Genomic DNA, 20,112 nt, shown 5'->3' on the forward strand with positions numbered 1-20,112 from the left:
GACAAGAATTTGTGAGCAGACAGAAAGCCAGTGGGACAAAGAGTATTCTGATAATACTTTCAGAAAAAAAAGGTGTTATTGTAAACTAGTAAGTGTGTTGATAATGTTTCAATGATAAATTACTTTGCACTGCACAATAAAAAAAATTTGTGTTTTAATACGCATAGCTCCTGGGGTTCTATAAAATAAAAACTACTGAGTTAAAAAGATAGACAGGCTCTAGAGCTGTCAATCTTCCTCTATAATACCACACAAACTGCATTCGTTCTTATTTATATTAAAATTACATTTTAAATTACACAAATTCAGTCCATTTCTAATATTTACTCCACTACTCAAGCATGTGGTTGTTAGACGTGTTGTACACTAGAGGGTAAAGGTCGACCGATTAATCGGTTTTGCAGATTAATCGGCACCGATAGTTGATTGGTGGAACTATCGTTATCGGCAAAAATCCATACCGACCATTTCCTGGTTGCGTCCGTTGCTGGAGCGGCTGGGAAGCGCGTGCTGTCATTCATTACACAGTACACGAGAGCTGAGAAGGGTCTGCTGGCATCATGCGTTACAATAGCGGCCTCTAGAGGCGAAATAAAAATCACTGATGCCTCGTGTGGTTTATTTTCGACACGTGTTACTGCGCGCTGCACGGAGAGAACATGCTGTGCGGAGAAGGCTGACATCAGATGCGCGTTTAAAGCATCGACAGCAAAAAAGGTATATATACAGTTCATTTTGTCATATCATAAAGTTATTAATTTGTTGAATAGATGCTGCATTAGTAGAGAAAGAACAGCACAACAGTATGTTTGTTTGCTTTTGAGGCTGAGATGACGCTAAACATTAGTAGTAGGCTAACTTACCTCAAGCGGTTAAACACTGACAAAAATTAACGCAAGTCCGACCCAAATCGTCCACGATCTGTCTAGTGGCTGGCGCTGGAGAATTGAGATGTGTAGAATCGACAGCACGTTCATTTTAAAATCCTCAGCGGAGGAGCATCAACAACTGCCCGAAAGCACAGTAGCGTTATATGGTGGAGCGAGATAGAGCGTGAGTGAAGAGTGAGAGCGCCCAGCGACGTTAGAACAAAGCCGTGACTCATTGAAAAAAAAAACGTGTTTTCGCCGATTCATCTCTAGAAATGCGACCGTAGCAAGCATGTCACTATCACTAACGTTATCCACGTTTATATTTACACGCAACAAATGATATATCTAGCGTCAAAAAAAGTCTAAAAGTCAGAAGTTAGAACGAATGCATTGTGCAAAGAGTGGTTGCTATGGAGACGATACACAGTGTTGAGTTCTGTTGACAGTTGCGTTTCGTTGCTCCGATTGGTTGTAGGTCTATCCAATGAATGCAGAGGCATTTTTTTCCCTGGTTCGGTTGGAACACGCCCCATAATCACAGCCCAATGGAGCGGTTTCAGACTCACATTCTGACTAGAATCTGAGTAGGACCACGTCAGACTAGTTCTAACCAAGGGGGTAAGCTTCGCTTCAGAACTCAAACCTCCTATGGCGCCATTTTGTTGCTACCTGGCCATCACCTCCCGTTAGCATTCCACTGACTAGCATTCATTTTGGCGCCACTTGACAGCGAATAACTTTACATCTGAAGCATTTAAAGACTATTTGTCCATTGTTTAGTTCTAAAGAAACAATTTATAAAAGGGTCCATTACCTTGTACCTCACGTTATGGCTACGTAGCAGATGTTTTTGTAAAAATAGGCTAACGATTGTGTCACATAGTAGAGGAATTACCGTATAGTACAGGAGAAGCTTGCAGGCAGTTTCGATTTACACGAGCCATTTAAGTTTAATTACTAATGTTAACTAGCATTTTAGTTAGCAATAATTAGCCTGTGCCCAGGTTATCTCCTACATATACCTAAACTCTCCTTCTCTGTAAGATAAGGAATGATTGAGATTTCTCTTGGCACAGCTACCAGAAGACTTACAACTTAATAGCCTTCACTGGTCTCTGTCCAGAGCAACGGGGTCTGTTGGTCCATTATATACCGTCTATGGTTCTAAACCGTTCTACAGAGAAGAATGGCCGAATGTAAATAGTTTGTCCTTTATATGAATTATAATGCTCATTATGTTTATTTTTGCACTGGATGACTCCAAATATGCAGGAGAACTGTTTTAGACAACACACATGCTTGTGTAGCACTGCTGTGGGTGTAATATCAATAAATATGACATTATTATTTTGATTATTGGCAAAAGTGTCTGGACTTTTTTTGAAAAAAAATTATGTATTTTGTCAACTGTTTTATCCAGTATATAATTCTAAATACTATCGGTCGATTAATCGGTTATCGGCAAATACGGCCCAACCTAGCTATCGGTAAAATCCACCATCGGTTGACCTCTACTAGAGGGATTTCCAATATTAGCCTAAAAAGGGGCAACTACGTCGTGGTGCATTGCAGGTACACTCATTATCAACCACCAACACAGAGCAACAAACAAATCAACTAAACAGAGCCCTGTAATATAACATTATCTAACAGGAGAAGCGGCTGTGTTTTAAAAAGGCTAACGGAATTGCACACTCCCAACTTGAAGAGGAAAATGCTAAGCATTTTGAATACCGCAAAAAAGCATCGAGTTTCCTGTATAAATCACATTTAGTACAAGTGTGCTCTCTAAAGATTCAGACAAGAGCAAATAGTCTGCTTTTGATCCTCACTAGCCTCCATGTAAAAACATGTTAACAAGGACAAACTGCAACTTGTGATTCTCATCCCTGTCCGTCTAATTTCAGAGCCAGAGAAAGGAAACCATTTTACTGGGCACAACATATTAAGGAGGTACAAAAACAATGTTCAGGTTCTTTGAGACTCTATGCAGGGCAAATAGTCAGGCCAAGTTCAAAATGTTGACTCTTCTGTTGCAATGAAGCCATTTGCATACAGCTGTGGTCCAACATGTCCCAACTAGTCTAACACCATTCAGTAGGTTTGGGAGTTAAATAAACAAGATGGAATAAAATAATTGAAGTGGATCCTGCATAAACCATGCAACAGACATCACATGGGGAATACCAACAATGACAACTACACTTTCCTATCAAGCTCCCAGCTGTCTTGAACGCTTTGAGCTTCACATAGGAGAAATGTTCCAGAAACGATACCACTACAACATAGATATCATCTTAACAATATCAAAACAGAAAAACACAACATTTCTATAGATCAGGAGTGGCACAGTAGAGAGAGAACTGTTGTTTTTAAGTTGATTAAAATGTACTTAAATATTTTATCTCTATCTATCTATCTATCTATCTATCTATCTATCTATCTATCTATCTATCCCGCATCGTAGCCCTCTGAATCGAATCGTGAGGTGCCTAGAAATGTGCACCTCTATGAGGCACCTACCTTCTTAAGTTGGGACCTAAGCTTTAGTGATCTTAGACTAATTCAAACTTCCATACTCTTAATGTGGAGACATTAATATGGTTTATTTTGTATTATAACCTAGTTAAGAAAACACAGACATACACATAAGGTCATAAGTGTTTGGGGAGCTCAGCTTTTCTGCCATTTTCATTATTGAGATTGTCTCTATGGTAACAGTCAGCTGTACAATTGTCAGTCATGCAAAATAAACCCAAATTGCCATTTAATGTAATTAACAAAACACACAACACTAACAGTGGCGTGCAGAAATGCTCAAACTCAAAACTAAATCAGTTCTGACGGCATCATGACTGGGAAAGCATGTACCTAGTCACAGATAATGCAGTGAAGATTTTCAGATGTTTGCCACAATAGACATATAGATTCCCTTTGTTTTCCTTTTTTGCAAGACACTGATAGTAAACACTAAAATTAGTTGTAAATTAGAGATAAATCAACTTGCCTAGCAGAACTTTAGCATCCTCGACATCAAAATCACCATCTCCATCTGTATCGTATGCCACCAGTTTACCTAGAGCAGTAACAAACACACATTTAGACTTATGGTTTGTGATCACAGGAACTACACTGACACATTGACAATTGTACATTTACATGCATCATTAGCCACAGACAGACACTTAAAGACATGCACCAAGCTTATGTCTATAATAGTTAGCAGCAGAGGTGTATAGTCCAGGTGCCAGAAAGTAAAAATCCTGCCATGTTTTTGGATCTGCCTCTACATCTAGAACAGGTGTTTTCACTAACGAGCTCATCTACCTGGTAGAGGAGCTGGTTTAGTGATGGTTGGGACAGCTGCTGGACAGGATTTCTACTTTCTGGCACCTGGACTATACACCTATGGTTAGCAGTTAGCATGAGCAAAAGGATTCCTCATAAAAACAAATTCATTTTGTGTCCCTTTGCCAAGGTTACCATCGGCTAAAAGCTTGGTGAATTCCTTTAAACGTAAGGGAATATGGGAGACGGTGGGTACCGGGAATGGCAACAGTTTTAGCTAGGATGTCTATTACTAAACAGAAAAACACTATGGCAGTGTGGGATATATGGCCAATCGGTTTGTTTTATAGACAATAACGAACACTTGGAGGAGCCTACAACTTGTGTTCTAGGTTTAGGTAGTATCAAAGCTGCTGGGTTTGGGTCTGCCAGCTACAGAGTCATGGCGTTTTTCCATTACATGGTACCTGCTCCACTCGCCCTCGCCTTTTTTTTGGTTTTCCATTATGAAACAGTCCCTGGTACCTGCCAACAGGTAACTTTTTTTTTTAGTTTCACCTCCATCGAGGTTCCAAGCGAGCCGAGGCCATACCAAAAGGGGACGTGAAAACCTGCAGACTACTGATTGGTCGGAGAGAATCATCACTAATCACTGTGTCATAATTGCTAGCGAAAGACGGGGGCGTCCAGAACAATTTTTAAATAGTTTAGCCAGTGGCGTTTTTTTTTTTTTTTTTTCTGCCGTCTCCAGCTTCTTTTGAAACAAAATGTCTTCTGGCGACAGCCACGTGCCGAGAATCAAAAACAACACACCTTCGATGTTCTGTGTGTGTCGCGCTAAGTCACGGCAGTTTCCTGCGGCGTCGCTATGACGACCAGCCACGCTCGCCCCACGCATGAGGCGGTAGCAAATCTGCAATGGAAAATGGACGGGGCACCGCGGTCGAGTTGAGGCCAGCTGAGAGGAGCTGGTACTAGCAGTGGGTAAGCGCCATAACCTAACCACAGAGAATGGGATGGCCATGAGGTTAGACAGAAGCCCTGAATCTGAAACCAGCTGAGAGAACGGAGGAACGGTTTGTTACAAGTCAACGCAGTAGAGTCGTCACACGTTCCAGCTGAACAACACTTCATTTAACGAAGAGGATGTCGTGACATTTTTAACATGACTTATTATATTTTGAATTCTATCATTGATCGATATCTTTAAAACCGTCTCTACTTTTTCTGTCTGATATATTACAAAAAGAAGATGAAGACTGTTTAAGACAACAGGTATTCCACTTCAAACAAATATTTTCAATTTGTGATATTTGGGATTGGATTTATGGGAGTCAAAGCTTTATGATACAGAACATTGATTTTGTCTTTCTAAATGCATTCAGTAAGCATGTTGTTAATATCTCATTTTGAGTGTAAGAAACTTTGTATTTACTTTTTTTCTACCTGTAGTTAATGGCTCTATTAAAACTTTGTCATAACATAAAGGTTAGACGTATGTACCAAAAAAGGGGCCAAAATGTTCTCTCTTCATTGGGTATTTTCACACTGAATGACCTGCGTGCAGCATACTTTACTACAAACCCATTCATGGTAGGTGATTGTTTTAGATTCAGGGCTCTGAGAAGGGTGAGTAAGGGAGTGACAAAAATATCTTGAGTGTACAACAATTACCACAAGACAGTCATTAGTGTTAATACAAGATGTAAGAGAAATATGCCTTATATTTTTTACCTTGCAAGGCCTCAGACAGGTTAATTTGTAAGCCCTTAGCCTTGTCTGCATGCAAACACAAAACATACATATTGGAGCAAAAAGGTAAGTTAAGAAAGACAGAAGAGATTCATAGTTCAAGCATAAATAATTGCGTAATACACAGACAAGAATGTTCAACAATAATCATTAAGGGTGCAGGGTGCAGTTTACTGTGGTCAAAGATAACAGACATGCATCTGACAGTAAAACTCATTAAAGAAGATAGATTTAAGGGGGTAGCAGTATAAAATTGGTCCACGGAGGTAAAAAAAAAAAAAATTAAGAAATCAATACAGCATAGTATCGCAATATTTTCCAGAGCAATACTGTATCGATACATGGATGCCAAGTATCAATCTTTCATTATATGAATTGCACATGAGAACTTAACGTTTTGGTACTAAAATAAAGAAACTGCTTTTTAAGTCCACTAGATTGTGCAGTTGAGTTTTTTCTTCTAGCAAATAAATTTATCTTTTAAATAACAGTCCTTTGGGGACATAATTTGATGTTGGAAAAAAAGGTAATAAATATAATCGCAGAATATCACAATGTGTTTGAAGAAGTGCTGTCAGTTAAACGCGTTATTAATGGCGTTAGCACAAACCCATTTTAACGGTATACATTTTTTTTTTTTTTTTAAATCGCGAGATTAACGTTCTTTTTTGCCTAGCAAACTTGTAACGTTAGAAAAACTACAACACCACACCGGATTCTAGCTAGACCGGAAACAAAACAGGCACGCCGCACACACTTGTTTGGGCTGGCGAGCCGGCCAAAGAGTAGTAGGCTAACGTTACGTTTTGAGTGGATGGCGAGCGTGAGACGCTGAAATGGATGCCAATAAGATTCTGAATGGAAAGTTTACTTTTAAAAAGTTGCCAAATGGTTCCATTGACGAGACCAAAGTGATCTGTGTGTTTTTGTCGTTGTGAACTGAGCGATCATTGCAGCACATCCAGTCTAAAATACCACTTGATGGCCAAGCACACAGCTGATGCAAATTCTCCGCCCTCTTGTCAAAGCCAGGCGACAAAAGCACAAAGCAAGCCGATCCACTTTTCCATGTTGATAAGAGCATTAAAATGAGAAGCAAAAAAAAGAAAAAAAAAGGACAAAAAGAAATCAAGGGACATTTAGAATAGATAAAAATTGACATTGACTATGACATTAATGCGATTACATTTTTTTAATCATTTGACAGCGCTAGTTTGAAGTCACAATAATATCGTATCATCACACAAGTATTGTGGGGCCTCTGGTGAGTCCCAACCGTAGTCCACATGCTACAGACCAATGAGATGGGTTGTTCATGAAGTGGCAGCGTCATAAATTTAAACATTAGGGCTGGGTATCACCATCGATTCGATTCAGATTCACAAGCTCTTGATTCGATTAGTTTTCCGATTCGATCTCAATTAGGTTAGGGACATTTCTGTCACAACACCAATTTTATTTGGAGATTTAAAAAAATAAATAAAAAGATTGAGAATTTCTGTTGTAAAATTGTCCAAGCAAGAAGCAACCCTTAAATATCTTTTATAATGCACCAGGTTAATGTTTACATTAACCCCAAAAAGTTTGTTTAAAGTACTTTTACATTCATGGTGAAAAGGCACATTTCTGAATTTTATGAATCAATGTCATATCACATTTAAACAAAGATCAATTTTAATCGAAGAATTTATTATTTTAACCAAGCCCTAGTAACCATCTTAACAAAAAACACTTTACAATAAAAAAAATTGTGACAAAAGTGATGTTCTATAAACTCAGTTTATATGTTCAAATTATTAATTAAAATTAAGTGATGTTAACTTCATTTGACTGAATAATCTGCAACCATTTTGATCAATTTAAAATGTATTTGTGTTGCAACAAGTACTTACCAACGACTCCCTGATAGTCGACCAGGTCAAAGTAAACCACGGCTACAGATGTCCAGACACCCAGCAGGGCCAGGACAATGAACCAGGTGAAGAAGCTGCCGCTGCTGGACCCAGAGTCTGCCTTCTTCCCATTCTTGTTGGCTGACTGGGCTTTATTGACATCTGCAACCCAAAGACAGTATATGATGTCAGATTCACTTGTTCACACTTGACAGGTTTTCTTGGAGGCATCTTTCTCACATTCTGAAGTCATGCTGTACATTTAAATAATGATGTTAAGTCTATAAAAGAACAGAAAAGACCAATCACAGCAAATGTAATGCATCACTCACACACATTGCCGTGCTGGTAGGTTTGTTGCATAACCAGCAATTTTGTCAGTGGTTGGACTTTGAGAAGGTGGCAGCCAATGTTACAGTTTGATCACATACTTAGTAAGGAACAAAGTAATACCAATTATCCCAACCCCCACACACTTTAAAACCTAATAAACCTCTTCAACTATAAGACATTAAGTCCACCTTTTGACAACAGTACATACACTGACTGCACAATTGAAACCATACCAACTTAGTTGTGACTTTGTTCTGGGAGTATAATGGTAAATGAATTAATCCTGAAGCATTCAGTAAGGAATGTTAGGTACAGCCCTGGGAATAAATAAGACGTAGACATGCATTAGGCCAATTTTGAGTCCATGAAAAGCGCTATATAAATTCAATTTATTATTATTATTATTATTATATAACTAATTAACCCTGGTGGAACATATACGAAGGTGTGAGTTTCATCCGAACAGCTTTTATGGAACAGCTGTCTTTAAGTCTAACCCTGTTATAGTCTGGTTAACCGCCAGATGTAGACCTATTACAGTTAATGTTGTCAGTATTGCGAATGCAAATTAAAAACCAGAGCTCAAGAGTCTACCAAGTCATTAACCTGCTTCATTTTTGATTTCCCAGCAAGTTGCGACACTAGACGAAGAGTGGAATAAACACAAACTGATGGACTTGAAGTAATGTATATCTTAAGAAACACAATCACACGTTAAACCATTTGTCACGGCATCACCTGAATGCATCTGTTACAAAAGATATAGGTGAGTGAGTGTTTTTCATGATATGTTCCCTTTAAGACAGTAAGAAAAGTTATATTTTTACACTTCAATCTGGGCAAATCTGCTAGGAATCATGTCATCTGCAGTATCCGCACTAATCCCTCAGAATTGGCTCCGTGGAAAGGAGCCAGGTGATGGAAACAGAAAAAGTTATCCAAGAAGCTATTCCATGAGTGCCAACAACCCATAATGCATGATTGGATAAAATGGTGGCCGAGAGAATGAACAGGTGTTGAAGTATGTTACATGGTGCTAGGACACACACACACACAGCATAGTTCAAAGTACTCCCATAGCAAGCTGTATATTAAAATATACAGTCACTCAATCTGCACAGACAGAGACAGTGTTACCTCTGAACAAACATGTATCATTACAAAATCCATTGACACCCTAGCTTGAGCTTTAAAGTCAATACACGGAGATCAAAGTTTGAGTGACAGACTTTTCTAGATCAATTGTACAGCTCAGAATCCACTGAAGAAAAGTAATTACTCCCACGCCTCTAAAAGTCTCCAATATTTATAAGAACCCCAGTTTACCGAGTCAGTTGAGGATATCAACATCAGCTTTGATTCTGCACTTCTATTGCAGAGATTTGTCTGTTCAGTGGTCAGCCTAGTTTAGCACAAATACTGAAGCATGTGGAAGGTATGTTTCATTAAACCTGTTCTAGATTAATTTAAAAAGTGTGAGCATAAGGAATGTATAATATTTTTTTTTTTTTTTGGTATTCTTTTAAGTTAAAATACTTAAATGACCTGGCTCACCAAACTATGTAACCACCATGTTGGTTACATATTCCCAACATAATAACGTGTAGCGCAAGATTGTGCATTGATCTGACACTATCAGGCCAATACTGACTTAAATAGCTGGATCTGGCATCGGTGACAATAGGGCTGATCTATTCAAGTATACATTTATATTCTATATACATTATATACATTGGAATTTGAATTCCTATTTAAGTTTTGGCCAATTTGTTGCTGCATTTAAAAAGGTTTACACCAAGAATTGAATTTCCTGTTAATTTTGAAGAGGTTTTATCAATTTGCTGGTGCCAAGGTTTTATTTAAAAAATTAACAATTCAGTCAATTTATGAATTTGTTATGTTGTTTTACAAGGTTAGGAAAGCAATGTTAAAGCCAAGCCTGATGTTGCCTTTCACATAAAAGAATCCAGTCACTTCAACACAGTGGGTCATACAGCTTATTAATTAAACACCAGTATTGGATCGGTACTCGTATCGGCGGAGCCCAGTCAGATCGGTGCATCCCTAATATTGTGCGTTCATAGTTTAGAGTTAGTTTTTGCACTACTGAGACAATACCCACCGAGCTAACAAGACAGAAAACCAATAAACCAGATCGTGGCTCCAGGACAAGAAAAAATCTCAAGACACTAAACCTGCTTTCAGTCCTGCAAGATGTCAACTTTGTTGCTCAATTCCTCACTTACTCCTTTACCCAGCAACCAAACAAGCAGGCCCAAACGATGACCTCCACACTCCCTTTGTCCTTCTCAGCGATCTCGTCAGTAGCCATTGAACGTAGGCTTTCCTCACCTTGCATTTCCCCAGCTATCACCGTGGGGATTGCCGTGACAACAGGAGTTGTGACGGACTCGACCAGGGTCGCTGGATCACCCATCCCTGCCAAGTGACGGCCTGGCTTGCCAACTAACCGAATTACAGGTTAACTGGCCACAAAGACAGCCTACAGTCCGAGCTAAAGGGGAAGGGTATCTCTGCCTCCTGGTCTTGCCTCCTCTCAGTCTCTCTGTCCCTCCCCTCTTTCTCTACTGGCTTTCTACTCTTGCTCATATTTCAGTACTCCTTGCTCTCTGTCATCTTTTTTTTCTGAGCCCGATATGGCTCTGGAGGTCAAACACAGCTATATATAGTGCTGTTAGACCAGCTGGGCCTGACACACAGACAGAGGGAACAACAGGCTGACTGCACTGCCAGCTTGACAGGACCACCCTCTTTCATCTTCCTGATCTGAAAGATCAGATTTAAGTACATTTACATACAAAAATAAAAATAAAAGTCCACTTTACTACCCTCTGTGTCGCCAACTGAGACAACAAAAACAGGGTTCCACCTTCATTTTGCATTTGAACAAATATCAGCATGATAAGAACTACCTAAAATGACAATAAAAACAAATCAAAAAATATTTGACAGGGGTTGATGCATAGACTGTATAACTGAAGCCAAAACATCTGGATCGCCCCCTGGTGGCTGGATGCAGTATAGGTCATAATTCCCTCTGGGTCAAACTAAAAAAAAAAGAAATAATAAATCAAAGTACAGTAAAAAAGATTTTTTCCCAAAAATGGTTTCTGTCAGTTTCATAGTTCTCATCACGCTGATTTGTTTAAGTGTTAATTTTTATGACAAGTTGATGCTATAAAAACCAGGCGGAAAGTCCTGATTGACAGCTGTGATTGACTTGCGATTGGTCGGGTTGGTGTCTGGGCAGGACTTTGATATCGCAGCTCCACCACCCGATCACTACAGCGCAGAGATTAGCTCCATTATTACAAGATAACGGCCCTCGTATTTGGGATACTTTGGCTTCACTTTTGTACAGTGGGAGGAAGTAGAGATGGGTCGTCCATCTTTATATACAGTCTATGGTGTGTAGGCCGAGCTGTGGCACTGAAACTGAAAGCTTGACCATGTGATGGCTAGCAACACGGCTGCAGTAAACAGGAGTAGAAGTAGTAGAGGTTGCGAACTGGACAAAACGCCCTGGCCGGATCTACAAGAGAAAAATGAACAGGTCTTCAGGAATTTAATTCAATTGAGCAAGTTTGAATTGTTCTTTAATGTCAAGTATTGGCCACGTTATATGCTGTACGGAGACAAAGGCACGTTATGGAAATATCCGAAAAGACGCTGCCAGCAGAAAACAGCTGATTAGTAGGGGTGTGACGAGAAACTCCGCTCATGAGAGGAGACGAAGATTTTAACACCATTTTAAACTTCTAACTTTTAACGTTTGAGAAATATCGTAACGTTTTAATCTCGCAAGATCTCGTGGAAGGAGAACTTGTCACACCTCCTTTTTTAATGAGTTTAATATTTGTTTTTACATCACAGTTTATTCGGCAAAGACGTTTCCATATCCCATTTAGCAAATCAACTATTTGACAAGGGCAAAAACCTCCTCAAGTGAGCGTAAAAGACATTTTGTACAATTGAGGAAGTTTTATCAAATATTGTAGTTTACTCTCAGCTTTTGTAATGAGCACAAAATAGGTGAATAGAAACACGACAGATACTGTTACCTCAAGATAATACCTGTATGGTGACTTATTAGACACAGCAAGAAATTCAGGTTTACATATTTAGGTAATTGTTATCTGAATAAGCAACACTCAGAACAAAGAATATAATAGGGTTAAGCTAAGGTTCTTCTCCTCCCAACCCATTTAAAGTTCTCCAGTCCTACAGCAAACAACTGATAAATACCGAAAACCAAATATAACCAAAGTGAATTTTATACAGCTTGTTTTCAACGTTACAAAACAAGCCTACTTCTTTAATAAAAGAAAATTATACACAACTCATGTATAACCCCCCACTGTGTTAATGAGTACTAGAGCTGCAAAGATTAATCAATTAGTTGTCAACTATTAAATGAATCGCCAACTATTTTAATAGATTAATTGATTTTAGTCATTTACTTACTGATTCCAGCTTTTTAAATGTGAATCTCTAGTTCCTTCACTCCTCTATGACAGTAAACTGAATAGTTTTAAATTGTGGACAAAACAATTTGAGGACGTCATGTTGGACATTTTATAGACCAAACTAAACGATTAAATCGATAAAGTAACGGACAACAAAAACAGTCGTCAGTTGCAGCCCAACAGAGTACCGTTACAAACCGATACTGGCACAATCTAATATGGACATATCTCACACACAAAAATTAACACACACAAACGTTGTGCAGCAACAGAAAAACCATGCAACAACATACCGCTCTCTTCCTCTATGCACTTCATTCTTATAGGACCACAACAGCTAATTCACACACAGTACAGTCTTCTTTTCTAAACAAATGGAAAATTTTCTCTGCTCAGTCTATTCTCTGTGAAGATCAGTACACATTGTTCGGACTGAGTAGCTTGTTTCAAGTCTTATGTAAGGGCGGCTGTGTACCGCCTTCGAGCCTCCTTCTCTTCCCTCTGGCTTTTGATGGGCGTGCAGTTTCATGTGTGTACACACAGATACAGGTTTTTATGCCTTGGATGACATCTCACTCACATTCAGTGAGCTTTGAAAATGGACTTAAATGAGCAGGGTGTAGAATTTAGTGCATAGCGATGAGGTTGCAGATTGCAACAAACCGAACACCCCTCCCCTTACCCCTCCTTTTCCAAGTGTGTAGAAAAACCTACGGTGGCCTGCAGGTAACGTCAAAAAACTTTAAAAGCCAGTGTTTGGTTTGTCTGTACTGTAGAAAAATGGCTACACAATCCATTTCTTAACGGCTAGTTAACTTAGCAAGTTGTGTTTTTAAGCTGCTCTTTTTTTTCTGCTCGTGGCTCTCCGCTGGACGGCGCTCACAGCGTAGAGCTACGTGACAAATGCCACTTGTTTCAATGAGGGCTAGCGGGTTGAATCGGATGTCCTACACACGAGAGTATGCCAGGCAGACACAGCTGACAAGCGCAGAACATCGTGGCTGTGCCATCGACAAACAACAAAAAAGTCAGAAAATAACTCCAAAATTAGCATCCCAATTATAAATATTAAATTATGTTTCTGTTAACAAATCCTCCTAAATCCTGCACACTGGTCCTTTAATGCCCACCTCTAAAGCTTAACCAACTAAGGCATGGATACCCGACCCGAGGCCGACTGGTCCCAACGGGCCGGGCCGGGTTCGGACAGATATATTGAAATTATGGTCGGGCTCGGTCACATCAGCGCGATAAGGAATTTGTTGTAAAATGGTGCTGCGGCTCCTTTTAAGAGAGCTCAATGCGTGTGGGTTTGTTTGTGTGTGTGTGTGTGTGTGTGTGGTAAGTGGGTAGAAGAGAGATAGAAAAAGAGGAAGCAGATGTGTTGTAGATGCAACCGGAGCAGAGTTAGTGGTTATTCATGTTATAACGTGGGCCCTGGAGGTAACGAGTCTCTCCTGGTTTTCTGACAACGGTCGGAAACGAAGCGATCAGGAAAGGTTAACACACTGAACATGTTAACAGCTGATTAACGTGCGCTTGTTTCCCCGTATGCGCTGATTCGCTCATCTGTTGACATTTCCGAATGCCTTCCTACAGTTGCTTAATAAAAAGGGCTTTCCACACAAACGTAGCCTACATGTGTCATTAGCATGAGAGGAAAAAATATGAGATTTTAACTGTGTCGGGCTCAGACATAAATTTCTTAATGTCTGTCGGGTTCGGACAGAATAATTCGGCCCGATCTGGACTCTATAACTAGCGTAAAAACAGCTGCTTTGGAGAAGTTCTCACACACACACACACACACACACACACACACACACACACACACACACACACACACACACACACACACACACACACACACACACACACACACACACACACACACACACACACACACACACACACACACACACACACACACACACACACACACACACACACACACACACACACACACACACACACACACACACACACACACACACACACACACACACACACACACCTTAGGGTCTCCTGGCACCAAGCAGGTACATTTCTGATTGTGAGGAACAGCTCAGCAAAAACCCTCAACCTAGCAGCCAACTACATTCACTCCTTTAGTGCTGCACTTTACTGATTCAATGTCATGGCGCCAGGATCTGTAACGGTGCACAGTACATTCCAATGATGGAGGCTGTGATCTAGGCACAACAAAAAAGGCAGGAAACAAATCCTGTGCCTGGCTTTGTTGTGACAAATCCCCAGAAAGTCACTTGTATTAGCTAGAGCTGTTTGTATGAGCTAGTGGCAAGCTTATTAAACAAACATGCTGGTCAAACATAGCACAGTAGCTTCAGCTTTTTTAAAGTTCACAAATTCAAACCCTTTTTCCAACGACAGACATTTTTATTTATCACTAACTTGGTAGACTAGACTTGCAATTATGTGCCATTTCTGATATAAGATTATACTGTAACATAGCAACAGAAAACACTGGTTTCTGATATGCTGGCAGGTATCACAGACTAAATAAGGAGTGTGTTTTCTTTAAGAATTTCACTAAAGCAAAGAAAATCGACCTGGACACGTCCAACATATTCTGCTACAATGCTGAATGAGACACTAAGGAAATGCCATACTTCTGTCCAGATGACTGGAAGAAATTATTGCCAGCAGGTTCTCTTTTATTTAAAAATGTATTTCAATCCTATCACCACGTACACAGGATTTATATCTTGCAACAGACCGTTGAAATGCTAAATAGGGAGGTCACCATTTTGATTAAATCGATCAAAATGAGCTTTTGATTTCCACTATCAAAATCAAGAGAAGGATGGGCGATTTTCTCTCTCCAACCCTGCCTACTTGCACACGCCAATGAAAAACAACAACAAACACAGTGTAGCTTACCGGCTGGTAGCATGCAGCTAAAGACACAGGGTATTGTTAGCTTACCGGTTGACTGCAGCTGCACTTTTCAAGATACCACTGCCAGAGTCTGAGATAACAGGGCAACAACAGAACTGAAAAATCCTCCTGCTTCCCTGAAATGACCAGGGTGGCAACATTTTGCCTTCCCCGTGAGTTATGTAAACAAACCACAAAAGGTAAAGCACGTGGGCCCCGACGAGACTGCATGGGGCATTTATATCGGCTCCTTCAAATAATAGTGCATTCGACTGCACTTCGTTAAATTTGAGAAACTCAAACTGATGTTGCAAAGTACCCTTCACCCTTCTCTTATTGTGGCATTGTTGTCCCTGTTGAAATTTAAAAAAGTTTAAATATGAAAATGTAATTGAATCATGGTTGTGGAGAATCACACCCCTAAAGCTAAGCATTTAAAAATACAGGAAAAAAAAAAATCCTATTCTGAGGCATCCTATTCCTGGGATGCATCAGAGATGCTGTCTGTTTTCCAAATACTGCGGCCTTTTCTGTAAGATCTGCATAGCAAACAAGGCAGATATGACAGCTGGGAACTGGTTTTCCCTGTAAAGCTCGACAACAAGTTCATCCAGTATGTCATGTTATCCAAGAATTCTAGCACCAATAATCGTAAAGACCCGTCTGATCACTAGAATCTGTTTTTAAAAGGAGGTTACTGTTAAATATATTCGAACTTGTGCTGTAAGGTTTAATTCACCAGCAGACAGCATGATGCAGCACCAAACCAAAACATGGTGATATTTCCATCTAAAAAGGATTTAGTTAAGAACACACTCTGCACATGCAAAGAACACCACACTGCATCACACATCAGTTCCAGGGGAACAGGCTTTTACCCTTTCAGCTGCATACGTCAGCAACTCCCAGCCCTTTGGAGAGGGGAGGAGGCGGCCTGAGGGATTGAAATTATGCATAATGTAGAAAAATAGTGCATGACAACAAAAATGTAAATGGGTGAACTATGAGATATAAGAAAGGAAAGTGCAAATATATCAAGATAAATTGACTAATCATGACAAAAAGTTGCCCCCTGCCCTGTGTATTCTCACAGAACACTGATTTAACCAACAATAAGATTAGCACAACTGGAGATATTTCAGAGTGAATGCCTCTCAACTGTGTAGTGGGATGTGCAAAACACACAGCATACCTGTTTGCACTCTCCTATAAAGCTTGACCGAGAGCCAAAGTCAATATTTGATATGACACTTTACAGCGTTTGATCATATGATGTAACGCAACTAAATACAGGCAAACTGAACCGGCCTCTCCCTTTCAGTTGTGGGTTAGTCAAATCTATAACTCTTAGAATCTGCAAATATGTTAAATACATTTATAATTAATATAATTTCTAATACATTTGCCTTGTGTTGTTCTGTCACATACCTAAGAAGTGTAAAAAAAATAGGCCATGCTAAATTATTCCAAGGGACAAAGATGAGGGGGTTCCCCTCCCCGGTATAATCTCTCTTGTGAGGAGTCCTTGGCTGAAATTTTTTTTGAGAACCTCTAGAGTTAACCCACTATTGCTCCAGAACACCTCACTTTGATGTTTACCTATAGCAAGGAATCACTTGTTGAAACTTCCTTAAGGAAGACAAGTTCCTGAACAGTGATGGACCAAAGTTAAAAAGGACACTTCCCCCACGTCGGTGTCAAAGCATCGTAAATTTGGCATGGCTCTCACATACTTCTGTTAAACATCCTCTCATTCCAATGGGTCACACAAGCCAGTCTGCATCTTTTAAAGCTGCACTCTGTAATAAGAAACTGTATAAACCTACATGGATACACTTGTCAACTGTCACTGATACAGTATGCAATTACCTGTCATGTATCCTTGTGTACACAGTATATAATACTGCATCTGTAGTGTGCTGTAGTAGCATTTTTCCCCCTTTGAAAATAATAAAACATTAGGCCATATATGGCCATCAATTGAATGACTGTGGGCTTTTTAATAAAACATATCTAATGCATACTTTAATGCATCTCATCTACTGCTGCAAAATGAGTGTTCATTCTAATACCAGTCTTCCTTCATATAGCAAAACCTTTGTACGTGCTGCTGGTTTCATAGTAATCACCACTATAGACCGTTTAACCATACAGCATGCATAGGGGCTGTGGTGGGCGGGGTTAGGAAAAAAAACAAAAAAGACACGGAAAAAGAACTGAACATTTTGTTCCCTGGACTTTTTTAACCATAGCTGTGCACTTTGACCTGCTACAGCATAAGACATTATGAACTCTGCAGCTCAAGCTACAAATCAGTCAAAAAGCAAAACGGCACACTTTTTTGAAGCTGCATTTACATTTCTCTTTCCATCATTTCCAGCTCTTATTCATCTGCAAATCGGTGTGTAGCGCTGCAATTACCGTAGCAACAAACGCAGGCAACTGTTTATACAAAATATATAATATATACATATTTTAAGGTTTATTTGATTTCTGTGCTAACTCTCCTATCCCATATAGACATTTTGTGGAATCAGGATAGCATCCGACTTAAGAGACTTCCTGTGCAGTCGGTAGAGGACAAAGTGTACGCAAAGTTTTGCCACACTCTCATATTATAGTTTGTATCGACACAACATAGGCTCAAGCTCATCTACCCATACAGCCACATGTCGGCATGGGGCTGAAGGTTAACTTTACCGCTGCCTGGTGAGAATGTATAAGTGAAGTCGGCGTATACTACCTAAGCGGTAGATTTGATCGTTTATCTAACGTATCTTTGGCAACTATAAGCAGTAGACTATTTTGGAATAAACCGCCAACATGCTGAGTTTGGTTTATTTATTTAAGAGTAACGTGTGGGACGTTGGATGCGTGCCATGCAATTAAACATGTGGCACTACACGATATTTGAACGGAGCCGCGCGACGCTCTCTTCGAGAGCCAATACAACAACAGAGCTATGGATATGAATTTTCTATGGGTTCGGGGTACTAACAGAGACCCCAAGAGCCACGTATAACCCCACCCCCTGCTTCTCATATTGACACGTGAGCATTTGGAAGAGTGACTCGACTAAATTGGGGGCGGGGTGCTTTGCGCCCCGGGGTGCACACAGCCTACTCGCAATGCTGATCCAACTCGTCGTCTCTAACCAAAGAAGCTGGCCGCGGACAGGCCTGTATTTCTGGCTAAGCTAAGGGGCCTTCAGGCAGGACTCTGTAAAAAGCTGTAAACCCGCACACGAGAGACGCTGCGTTATCTCTCCCGTGCGAGTGGGTGCTCCACTGTAATCCCATGGGTTTGAGTCGCCATGGCCAACCAGCCTAGGCAATGGATAAACAGCTGGCGTATACCTACTAAAAGGCCATATTTTAGTGCAACAATGTTGTTTAAAACATTACGCGGTGTTACAAGCAATGAGCGGTTACATTGAGAGCGGTTGAGTCAGAATGATATTTGCCAACTGAAGGCAGAGTCGAGCGTTAGGAACTATAACGTTAATGTGTAGCGACGTCGGAAGCCCTGTGTGTAGAGACAAATAGTAACGTTACAGTGTTGCCGTGTTAGCGCATTAATATGAAAAAGACTGTGCTCGAGTGTTTACATGCTCCAAACCCATAGATTAAGTACGGTTAAACCAACTCATTTGCACGGAGAAGCTAACACGTCGACACATTTAAGCTAGCTAGCCAGGACTACGGCCCTGAATGAAATAACAGCTCGTCACCCGATTAACTTTGGAAGGCCTGCCAGTGAAAGCTGAAGGCTGCAACGCAACATCCCACCACTGCAATCCATGATAGAATGGGACAGAAAGAAAAGCAGCAACGCACCTTTGGGTTTTACGTGCACTTTAGCGTTTTTCTTTGAAGCCATGGCGAAACTGTGGCAGCAGTGCTGGGAGACCTCTGAGCGTAGCTAGTAGAAGAGCGACTGGAGCGGCCGGGAGGCTGTACTTCTAGCAGTGAAAAGAAATCAAAATTGCTTCTCGCGTCTGATAAAACCCAGAACCCCTCCGTTCAACATTAAGACTGACATCTCTCTAAACCAATGACGTGACTTGCCACACAAAGGTAGGCGGGACAGGGGGGATTGTCAGACCAATTGACTTCGAGAGGCGTCGCGCATTCAGATTCAACCGTGTGTAGTTTTATCTTTGGCCCGCCCTCTCCGCTTCTCTGGAACGTGGCAAGATGGTAGATCCCCTGGCATCGGCTATATAATAGGCTACATTATTCATAATGGCAATTTTATTTATAAAGCATCTTTAAGTAGGCTACACGTAAACTTAAAGTGCATTACATTAAAAGACAATGACATGTGGCCATAGTCAGAATTGCATGACAAAAGTGTTTCTGACTAGTAGGCTATTGCAACTTGCCAGGGATTTCAAATTCATGGGCCATTTTACAATATAAAAAAACAGAGGACTGGGGCCCTTGGGTATAGCTCACCTGGTAGAGCTCGCACCCATGGGTGTTTACTCCTCGACACAGTGGCTGTGGGTTCGGTTTTGACCTGTGGCCCTTTGCTGCATGTCATTCCCTCCCCCTCTATCTGTCTCTCCCCTTTCATGACTGAAGCTGT

At 40.4% G+C, this 20,112-nt stretch overlaps 1 protein-coding gene across 7 annotated transcripts in view; it reads right to left on the reverse strand.

The window, feature by feature from the left end:
• The window catches only part of asph (aspartate beta-hydroxylase), a 34,573-nt gene extending 15,017 nt beyond the window's left edge, over positions 1 to 19,556 (reverse strand). For 3 of the 7 annotated variants that reach the window (XM_039814956.1, XM_039814955.1, XM_039814954.1), the window contains exons 1-4: positions 10,490 to 10,717; positions 7,805 to 7,966; positions 5,895 to 5,939; positions 3,880 to 3,948 (exon numbers count right to left, since the gene is read on the reverse strand). In XM_039814956.1, the coding sequence (XP_039670890.1) occupies positions 3,880 to 3,948; positions 5,895 to 5,939; positions 7,805 to 7,966; positions 10,490 to 10,574 (361 nt within the window). In that variant the 5' untranslated portion in view covers positions 10,575 to 10,717. Of the gene's footprint in view, positions 1 to 3,879; positions 3,949 to 5,894; positions 5,940 to 7,804; positions 7,967 to 10,489; positions 10,718 to 12,917; positions 13,035 to 19,358 lie in introns of those variants that run through there. The other 4 variants (XM_039814957.1, XM_039814959.1, XM_039814958.1 and 1 more) reach the window with 4 other exon arrangements.
• Between the last annotated feature and the right edge of the window lie 556 nt (positions 19,557 to 20,112).

This window comes from Perca fluviatilis, chromosome 11 (assembly GCF_010015445.1).
Source record: "Perca fluviatilis chromosome 11, GENO_Pfluv_1.0, whole genome shotgun sequence".
NCBI classification, from domain to species: domain Eukaryota; kingdom Metazoa; phylum Chordata; class Actinopteri; order Perciformes; family Percidae; genus Perca; species Perca fluviatilis.